Here is a 10,341-nt window from a genome sequence, read left to right on the forward strand (position 1 = left end):
GTGATCGGGGCTTAATAACAGGAGGCTGCAACACTTTTATCAAACAAGATGGAACAGTTCAACACACTCTTAATGTTTGCTATTACCAGAACATAACTTCTGGAGTGGGCGGCGGCTGGAGAGACTTGATACCTATAAAAGAGGTATCAAGAAGTATGATAGCCAAGAGATACCACGAACAGAACTCTCTATCTCAGGCAGATGAGTAAAGATAGCAATTTTATAGCCGACTATTGTAGACTAGCGATATAGAAAGTGCTCATGTTGAAATGCGACATTGCTAAGATAGGATGAAAGGTGGAGAAAATTAATTGCACCTATGAGAGCCGTGGGAAACAAATTTTATACCGTGTAAAGTGGATCTTCTGTAATTCTGCTGATCTTATATGACTGTACAAGAATCTACATAAATGTGGGACAGGATAATTCCAAGTATCTTCAGAGTGCTTTCTGGTCTAGTCTTTCATTCCAATTCAGGCAACGGATCAAGCTACCAAACCAATCACCTGTTTGGTCACATTTATTGACTGTAGGAAGTGGATGCTGACTCATACATATCCGAATAGAATCTCCTCTAGACAGTTGTTGCCGTCTCTTCCCATCAAAGGAGACCCAAGCATTGTTGCGCGCATCCTCTGGAATCTGTTTATAAGCAAATAACTTAACCTTCTAACTGAATGGTATGAAATGAATCCACAAAAGAGCAAAAAGTTTAGAAAGACGCAGTTGTGCCTTGGCTGCCTGCTAGACACATGCCATGAAATCACGAGAGATTTCATGATTTGACATCAAGAAATGGATATGCATTCATCAAGGTGCCAATAGTCAAACAATAATGGTGTAACATCAAGAAATTGGATACGTGCACTCATCAAGGTGCCAATCATGAAACACGATAGTTGAAATACAGGCTTTTGCACCGACATTACTCTATTAGGGAAAACCTTAAAGCATCCTAAGAAACCTAAATTCATTGAGGAATCATGTCTGCTTTTAAGAATATTGACTAGAACATATTCTAAGATGACCTATCAAAATCAGGCACAACTTCAAGTTTAATTGTTTTAGTAACTTCATCACGAGTAGAAGAGAAGTCCAAAATCAGAAGTAGCAGAATAAAAGGACACACATTCTACAAATAGAAAAGATTGTTGTTTTATGAGAAAAGATAAGAACTTATTAAAAAACTGCCTATATGTTCGAGCAGTTAAGGAGAAGACTTGAAATCTGTTGGGATTTTCCTGTGCAGGTTCCAATCTTGTTGTCGACGAACATTTTGTGCTACTGAGGTGTTATGTGATAGGAGGATACGTATCAAAGTGAAAGCAAGTTCTATTGAACAGTTATAAGAGCAGCAATGTTATATTTATGTGAATATTGGGCTGCTAAAATCCAACACATCCACAAGATGAGTGTCTCAAAGATCCGAAACTTAAGATGGATGTGCGTTCATATAAGAATGGACAAGATTAAAAATAACTACATTCGCTGGATAAAACAAGTAGCATGAGGATAAAATCAGAGAATGTCGGTTTACATGGTTTGGTCATGTCATGCATTGACCTCCACATGCACTGGTCTGTACACTGTGGATGTTAAACCATGGATAGTGAAGGTGATAAAAAGAGACGAGGTAGACCTAAAATCACATAGAAGTAAGTTAGCATTGATTCCAAGAGATTTTAAGTCTTTTGAGACAACTTCTTTCATGTGTTTTAGGCCCATCTCGTCTCCTTTTAACAACTTCACTTACCATTCAGTGCAATATCACGCTATTACGTTTACTTTAGGCCTATGTTTTCTAGGAGTTTTTTAGTCTTATTACAGATTCTTATGCTAGTAGGAAATATCAAGAACTTCTAGTACTTCTCATTTTTATTTTTATTTTGTATAATACTGGCCTGAGATGAATTTAAATGGAGAACATGGTCAGTGAGGATTCATATAGCGGACCCCAACTAGTTTGAAATTGAGGTGGTGGTGTTGTTATCATAGAGAAAGAAAGGTAGTAAATAAAGGTGTGTCATAGACTCAAGACGACAACAACAAAGAGAACATGGACTATGCCACGTATTGTCCTCCTTTTTTCTCTTTCATTTTCGTTTTCTTTTTTATGAAGATTTTTAAAAAAAACACAGGACTAAATAATCCCACATTTTTATCATGGGATTATTTTCTTTAACCATGATACCAAACGACCCCTAAAGCACTCCCTTCCCTGTATAATTGTATGTATAAATCCTCAATCACCTCATGCACTACTTCTCCTTGTACATTATTATTCCTTAACTTCTATTGCCTCTATAAGTTTCTCTTCTTATTCGCTATAGCTTCTCAATGGAAGAATTTTGAATAAGAATTCCCCTCTCTCAACCAAATACCCTAGATTTCTTCTTCAACTAGATTATGTATCATAGCCATCATAGCTAACTCTCCTTTCACTTTCATCTTCCTCATTTTTTCACCCTCATCTGGCTCACTCTCTCCCTCTCTCGTTTCTATATCTCCCAACATGTTCATTAACATCCAACATTAACTACCCTTCCAGACACTAACTTTTTCTTGAAAATTGTGGTGTCCAACCCAGCTTGCGTGCATACCTGCTACCTCCCACTAGCCACAGGTATCGGACAACTTTGTCCATGGACGACACTTGGACAGATGAGAAGAAATCACCTAGTGTTTTTGCCTCCGTTAAGATTTGAACTTGAGACCTCATGGTTCTCAACCCACATCATTGACCACTAGGCCACACCCTTGGGTGCTATCCTTCCCGACAATAACTTAATTGACCACTAGGCGACACCCTTGGGTGCTACCCTTCCGGACAATAACTTATTCCATTGTCTAAGATGATCTTTCAAAATTTACTAAAGAAGTGCCCAAGAGTATTAACACACTGTATCAAGGTACTAGCACTAGTAGTTAAAAGTAAATGTATACCATTACTATTTAAATATTCATGGAGAAAGTCACCTTTAGCTCCAGCTTTGCAGAGTCCGGAAGAATGACAGGTCTGAATGAGAGCGAGTGTGGGCAGATTGGTGTGAAGAGCATGCAAGGAACATTTGGGTGCACCTGCATGACATAAATTTCCTTGTGATATACTATTCTAGCATCCACTTGGTAAAGGCGAAACAATCAACAATTATTGACCAGAAGGAGCACAGCTAGAGTTTCAGCATTAATTAAATGAACAATAACAAACAACACAACTTTCAAAATTCAAAAATATAGATCAAGAACTGTGTATAAAGATCAAATAACAAAACCATCTTATTGCAAGATGTAACTTCAAGATTGCAACTAAGTAGAACGAAAAAAATCAGAAAGAAATCTTCACACAACTAGCTAAAACTGCTTCGCAGTACATTGAAAGCTAATTTGTTTAATATGGAGTTTCGTCAATTTGCTTTCGATGCCAAAAATTGGCTCATACTTGCTGATAACCTGATTGACTACTGCAAGTTATTGCTTTGTTGCACACATCTACACTTAGAGTGACATTTTGTGAAACAATTTTACGATCTCCACTATTCTCAGTCATACAATAAATAGGAGATGGAAACAAGATTATGCATTTATTACTTTCAGTAAATAATAAATAGGAAGTGGAAAAAAATAAATCAATTGATCAGTATTAGATTATGTAACGCAGCTAAGGATCATAATAATCACCACTGAATACAGAACCAAGCAAAGAAGTCTTGCTATCAGCTTTGTTTAATGCTAAATATTAGGCTTTCAACCTTTAAAGAAAAACCCCGATAGTAGGTTTTCAATCAGGAGTCCAAATTTGACTAGCTTAGCAGTTTTCCCCAATATCTTCGAAAGTAACCTTTCCATCTATTTCAATTCCAGTGTCTGTTGCATCACCCCATTTCCACATCAATAGTAACGATATGACAGGAGGAATCAACTAGCTTCTACCAATAACTCGTAAAATATGTCAGGAAACTTCTATATCTTTACGATTAAGTGCACAATACAGTCTACTTTCTTTTCCTGTCTCTTCTTCTCCTATTTCTTAATGAGAGGGGAGGGGGTAGTCAATCACTTCTCTGTGGATCTTTTTTTTAGCTGTTCATCAATGCCACAACAAACTGTTCAAGCTATAAACCTCACCATCTTGCACTAGTTCTGTAATTCAGCTTTTAACTTATTACTACCTCGCTTTCAATTTATGTGACACACTTTCCTTATTAGTCCATTTCAGAAAGAATGGAACGTTTCTATATTTGGAAACAATTTAACTTTAAACTTTTCATTTTACCCAGTTTAGACTTAATGAAAATCTTTTATAGCGACACAAATGTTATGGCCCCACAAAACTTTTACCCTTTAAGCTTTTAAGACCACTATTTCAAAAGTCTTCTTTTTCTTTTTCTCTTCTTTTTTTTTCGTATCTCTGTGCCGAATCAAACTATGTCACATAAATTGAAACGGAGGGAGTATTTGCTTTGGATACAATTCATTGCCTGTGGTATTTCAGGACACATATGTTCAATTACTCATGTAAGTTAAAAAGGTTCATATCTCTTAGGGATAATAGGTACCATGGAACCTCCAGCAGCCGTAGAATAAGCAGTACTTCCAGTTGGTGTGGCTACTATGATCCCATCAGCTTGCACCTGCCAAATAACATAAAATGGTGTCACAGGTATCTCCATGTCCTATAGCTCCTTAATCAAGCGGACGCTTGTTGAAATAAAAAAGTTGGCTAGGAAGATCTACGAAGCCTGAAATGTGAAAAATGGGATAATTTTTTGTTCTTCTGCAAGGACAGCGGGGTGGTTGGCAGTTAGGTTTACAAAAAGCGCACCTTGGTAATGAGGCGATCATGTTCATAACACTCAATTTTGGAGAGATATGGATTAGAACCACGATCAACAACAACTTCATTTAGGACATCGAACACCTTTCCAGGCATTGCCTTTCCATTTCTGAATATCTCACATCGAAGACGCATTCTCAAAGTTATATAAACACCATCCAGAGTGCTATTCCCGTGAATGACTTGTCTTAGATCCTTCTTATAATCTTCGAACTTTACGGATTAATAAGAAAAAGTAAGAGGAGAGACTTCCCAAGCGAATTAAGAACTAAATCATAATGTTTTCAGTCAAGAAGCATACTGTATGGGAAGTGAGAAATCCAAGGGATCCTAGATTAAATGACACAACGGGCGGGATAGCACCTCGAAATAATTTAGAAGCATGGAGTATAACTCCATCTCCTCCTAGGCAGGCAACAAAATCAACACTTTCATGAAGATCACTGCATTAGGTACATCAGGCAAGGTCAGCATATCTTAGTGAAGTAAAAGAAGTGAACCGAGACAAACAAACAAATATATGAAGAATGCTATCTGAGCGTACAGTTTGTGGGTCATTTCACCTGGTATCTTGACTATAAAAGGTCTGAACAAATCCGAAGCCTGGAGTTCGTGCAAATATATCATGCACCTCAGGTTCAACAAGAACATTCATTTTCTCTTGGTAATACAAGAAAGAAGCAACCTTCAAAGAAGAATTAGAAAGAAAGAAAAAGGCAAAAGAGTTAAAATTATGAGATAGTAAACTATTTGCTAGAGATACTTATCTAAAGAACGAAAAGGACATAGTTTTCGACTGCATAAGCATGTTGCAAAAGAAAATAGCGAATTTGCTAGAACTACATATTTTCTTAAATATGGAACCTTCAAAGATAAGTTCCATAAATGGATCATAGAGCCATGCACAACAAGCTGAAACTAAAGGTTCTCAAAATGAAACAAATGGGGAAAAATCTCAAGGCCTAAAGCATGACACACTGAAATTCATGATGTAAGAGGGATGAAAGTCAATGGCAAAGAAGATCCAAAATGAGTAGAGAAAACTAATGGTCATATATTCCTTTCTCAAGTTGGTTGGTGGATACAAAATTGGACAGAAAGTAGATGGAATTCATATTACAGATGATTGACAGTAACTAAATGTCCATTCACAAACGAAGTGCAGCTTTTGTAATTTGTTTGAATAAGCTGACAGGTCGGGCTAGTATGATGGAGGAACATATGTCGAGCATATTCTTTTTTTCTTTTTGTTGATAAAGAAAAAACAGGAGCAAGTAGGCCTACTTGATCACTCAATCTGGAGTTTCAAAGTATATACATAGATTTCACAAAGCAGATAAGATGATTATCGTGTAGCACAGAAATTTCAAATGAGCCAAAATAAATGTCTTGCTCTCAAGGAAGGTCCTTTGCAGGTCTTCCTTTCAATTGTAAAAAACACAAATGTGAGCCTTGCTATAGTAAATTAACAGCCCTATTAAACCTATTGGTAACTGTATGCATCCTCATGAAAAACAACAGGGAGAGTCCAGCATTAACAGAGTAGTCATATATCAGAGTCCAAGATCGATAAGTGATAACTGTGTAAGCACCTCTTTGGCTTCTTCCATGAGTTCTTGTCCCAGCTTCTTTAAAAGTAGTACGGTCTTTGGCGTGGATTTCCATAAAAGCATCTGCTGCTGGGTGCTAGGATGAGTGAAGGCCAAGGAAGTTTCTGTTACCTTTTCTCTGTTGCACAAAAACCCATCTGTGCGAACCAAGAACATCTCTGCCTTCCTTCTGGACTGCAATCTTACCACACCAGTTGCAGAAGCGCACATATTTCCTTCAATTAGCTCCATGTTATCATCAACTGAAGGCCTGGGGGCCTCAATGTTCCTCCTCTCAATGGCAGTGGCTGAGGACACAGCATTAGTATCCAACTCGTTACTTGCATCAATAAGACTACTGCTTTTAACAGAGGTATGTACTTCACCATTGTTGAATCTATTCAAAATTGGCGCTGCAGAGCCATTATGACCCCCATACTTTTCCATATTCGCAGAGGAATTCGAAGGTTTCGTTGATAAGCCCATATTACTAGGTGGCCCATTTGGATTTCTAGAATCGATAGCTCTGTCCTCAGTGTAACTGTCTATGATTGCATTCCCTTTAGGTATTCTCTTGTAGTAATACCTCGAAGCATGGAGCCCCTCCAATCTTTTCTTTTCATGAGTGAAATATGTCTCTGGTGAAACCTTTCTACTCCTGAAATATGTAGACATCTCAGTTCGGGAGAAAAATTTAGGGGGAGGCAGTTGCGACTTGAGAGGGTTTGTTTTACCATCAGCAGTAAGCAATGTGCCTTTCCAAGTGACTGCAACAGTATCATCAGCTTCATTCTTACTTAGGCCTTTGTGTTCCCTAGCTTCAGGAATTTGTTTGAAAAGTTTCCCAGCAGAATTTATGCTGTTTGATCTTGCAGGTAGTGTCCCATTTTTGTGATCAGATGCAGACATACCTTCACAAGTAGAAGTTTTATTTTCTTCTGAGTTAACTGGCGTGCCTGCCTCTTGTGTTCCTCTACTACCACAAAATGAGTTCACACTGGAGGTCACATCCTTATTAGCATTCGGTACAAAGAGTGGTGTGTAGCGAGTCATGTATTGTCTCCATCTAGAGACCATAGCTGATGTCCTCCAAACTCCTTCCTTACTGTGGAGATATATGGGTCTTTTGTATACATCAGAGACCAGTGCTGCAAACTTCTCAACCTGCTGCACTGAAGGTGTTGTGCCAACTTCAACAGGGAGTTTCAGTACTTCAATATCTCCAGAGGAAATGGCTTCGTCTAGCACTTTTTCATAGAAGTTGTCCTTTATAGTCTCAGCTCTGAGATCTATAATAGTTTTGAATCCTCTCTCCAACAGCCATCTAAGACCTTCTTCAGTTACCTGTCCACCTGTCCAAAAAGCAACCTCAGAACTTGCAGATTGTGTCTCTTCTTCTGATGAAAAATAAACAGGATTCCAATTAGCTAACAATGTATGGTGGGGATGGTCATCTCCACGGGGAAATCCAGAATCATAACATACATTCTTCAGTCTTTGCAGCTTTCTCCATACATTAATGCTCGTAGGATCATCAGGTGTTATAAAGTTTTCAAGAGCAACATGCAAGCTCTCACAATACCTCTTCATTTCACCTCTGAAAAAAGCTAGTGGAGGAAGCTTATCATCCATTACATGCACATCAAAATCACTGAATGAGTTGATGATAAAGGATCTCCCAGATAGGACATCCTCGCTCCCTTTGTTTAGAAGACATACCATACATCCTAGAACAGAAACTATTCTATCCTCCAGTAAATGTTTATCTTCTGAGGGTACATCATATGAGATACTACATTCTCCACTCACTGGATTGCATAGTGTCTCCATTAATGTGTTATGAAGTTGTTCGGCAGCACGAAGGATTCTACAATAAGCCTCTATCTCAGCAATATCGCCAGGTAGAGGGCCAATCCAGGGTAACTTCAGTATATCACGGGGCTGGAGAGTTCAAAATTTCAGGAAAGCTGTCAGCTAATAACAAAAAGTTCAAACCAACAACTTGCAGGCAGAGATTAATAGTCGGAAACTATTTATCTAGAACTTCATAATACCTCTAGTATACGGGGTAGTCCCATTTTTTGTTAATTGAGTTACTTATATCAGAAAATAAAAACATAAATTTTGACTAGAAACCATCCCGGATCAAGTAAACAAACCATACGAAAACAAAAGGCAAAACTTTCAAATTAAGAACTAATTAGAAACAACAAAAAAGGGTAATGAGAACATAACATAGTTGAAAGATTTGTGTGCAAACGTTTGTTTGCTTAAAATTTAAATTAATCAACTAAGCTGTTTTTCGCTTCGAGTTTCAAGCAAGAACCACTTGGTTTTTCATATCAGTCAATACAAAAGACACCAAAACTATGAAACAAGCTATCAGATACTCTCTGTCACCTTATTGGGGCGAAAACAAAACAGCTAGAATCGGATATAATAGCTTGCACTTCTGCTTAGAATTCATCTCTCTGGCTTTTACTCCCTATACCAGGACATATCAAGGTTCAACCTTGGCATATCTTACATGAAACAAATGCTCCGAAACACAATCTCAAGTCTGCTCTATCTGAAGACTCACTGGCTTGTAAAGTCATCACTAGTGCACAGAGGGGAGTCAAGATTTGAACTTTATGGGTTCGAGTTCGAAATTTTATCACAACCCATTTGACTTACTAGGCTCAAAATCTATTATTTGTATTTATTTAGTAGACATTTTAACACATGGACTGGGTTTGAGTCAAAGCTATTAGGTTCAGTTGAACATCCCTTTCTGTCAGCACAGTTCCAACCAACAAATTAACAAGATAAGAGGGCAAATATTCAATCAAAGCTTTAACTGAGAATGACACTAGTAGGTAAATGAAAAAAAATAAAAAACAACCTGAGAATCGAATCCAACGTTAGAGGAGAAAGCACTAGAGAGCTCAGCACCGACAACAAGCTTCTTCTGTCTTCTCCTTTGAACCCATCTCAACCTCCCACGCCTATACCCATATGAAAACCCAATACCAAACCCTGAAATTTTTACATATCTTAGCTGACAATCTTGAAAATGGATTGGCCCACCAGCAACTTTCCGACCCATATCAAACTTGCATGGACAATAGGCTGCCATAGTACCATTCAAAAAAAAAGCTTTAATACTCCAATTCTTTACCAGAAGATCACTAAAATAAATCAACAATCATTGATATATTTACCAAGATTTTGGTTTCTCGCATCTGGGTATAATTCTTATGTTCTAGCTTCTGTGTAACTAAGGATCATCTCTGTACTCCAAAATTTCGGGTTCGTGTATACAATTCTAGGAGTAATTGTCAAGCTTCAGCGTAAATGGATTTTGGAGCTGATTATAAGTTTTATCTACGAGGAGTTTTACTTTTATATACTATATGGGTGTCGGAAAAAAGGGGAAATTGGTAACTGGTAAATGTGATGTGGATAGTATCGCAAGAGAGGGAAACGTAGGACAGTGAAATTTTGTGCGAATCGATGATGAAAATTCCGAAGAAATTTGGAGTATTGGTTCGAGTTTTCCGTTATTTTTAAATAATTGTAGTATGTGTTTCACTTTTTATTTTTTCCTTATTCTTGCTTTGGTGGATTCTTGGAAATTTTGAAAAAATTCTAGTTTCTTTTGGTTTGCAAACAATGAATAAATTCAAAGCTCTTCTTCAAAATTGTCAAGCAGACATTATTAATCCGAAATCAATGTAAGAGAAGAAACGCAATTTGCTCCAAAATAAAAAATAAAAAAAGAAACAGCTTCATGCCTAGCTGATAATATAACACTTTCTAAATTGAACACCGCCTCGCAACAACACAGGTGGTTTTGTCAAATGTCAGTTGGCAACTTATTATTGATAGAGAAAATAAGTGCTTGCACTGATTTCTTCTAGAGAAAAACTACAACTA

General features: G+C 37.5%; 1 protein-coding gene across 3 annotated transcripts; it reads right to left on the reverse strand.

Moving 5' to 3' along the window:
- Positions 1 to 202: 202 nt before the first annotated feature.
- LOC107805617 (NAD kinase 2, chloroplastic) lies at positions 203 to 9,950 on the reverse strand. 3 transcript variants are annotated; one of them, XM_016629682.2, is made up of 9 exons: positions 9,627 to 9,950; positions 9,308 to 9,534; positions 6,427 to 8,364; positions 5,398 to 5,519; positions 5,136 to 5,277; positions 4,823 to 5,047; positions 4,557 to 4,631; positions 2,977 to 3,078; positions 203 to 642 (listed from the first exon to the last, which is right to left on the reverse strand). In XM_016629682.2, exons 2-9 carry the CDS (start codon positions 9,509 to 9,511, stop codon positions 439 to 441), a joined length of 3,012 nt encoding a protein of 1,003 aa, XP_016485168.1. In that variant the 5' UTR covers positions 9,512 to 9,534; positions 9,627 to 9,950; the 3' UTR covers positions 203 to 438. The 3 variants fall into 3 exon arrangements, with proteins under 3 accessions (XP_016485168.1, XP_075082613.1, XP_016485167.1); XM_075226512.1 differs by having other exon boundaries at positions 6,427 to 8,397; positions 9,276 to 9,534; XM_016629681.2 differs by having other exon boundaries at positions 9,308 to 9,947.
- Positions 9,951 to 10,341: the final 391 nt, after the last annotated feature.

The sequence above is a fragment of the Nicotiana tabacum genome, chromosome 12, assembly GCF_000715075.1.
Source record: "Nicotiana tabacum cultivar K326 chromosome 12, ASM71507v2, whole genome shotgun sequence".
Classification (NCBI taxonomy): Eukaryota; Viridiplantae; Streptophyta; class Magnoliopsida; order Solanales; family Solanaceae; genus Nicotiana; species Nicotiana tabacum.

Excerpts from the sequence above, each read along its gene's own strand:
- LOC107805617 (XM_016629681.2), bottom strand. The coding sequence starts at position 9,541 with ATGGCAGCCTATTGTCCATGCAAGTTTGATATGGGTCGGAAAGTTGCT. Across the intron at positions 5,048-5,135 it reads GATTTCTCACTTCCCATACA|TTCGAAGATTATAAGAAGGA; the intron begins GTATGCTTCTTG and ends TAATCCGTAAAG. Across the intron at positions 4,632-4,822 it reads ATGATCGCCTCATTACCAAG|GTGCAAGCTGATGGGATCAT; the intron begins GTGCGCTTTTTG and ends GTTATTTGGCAG.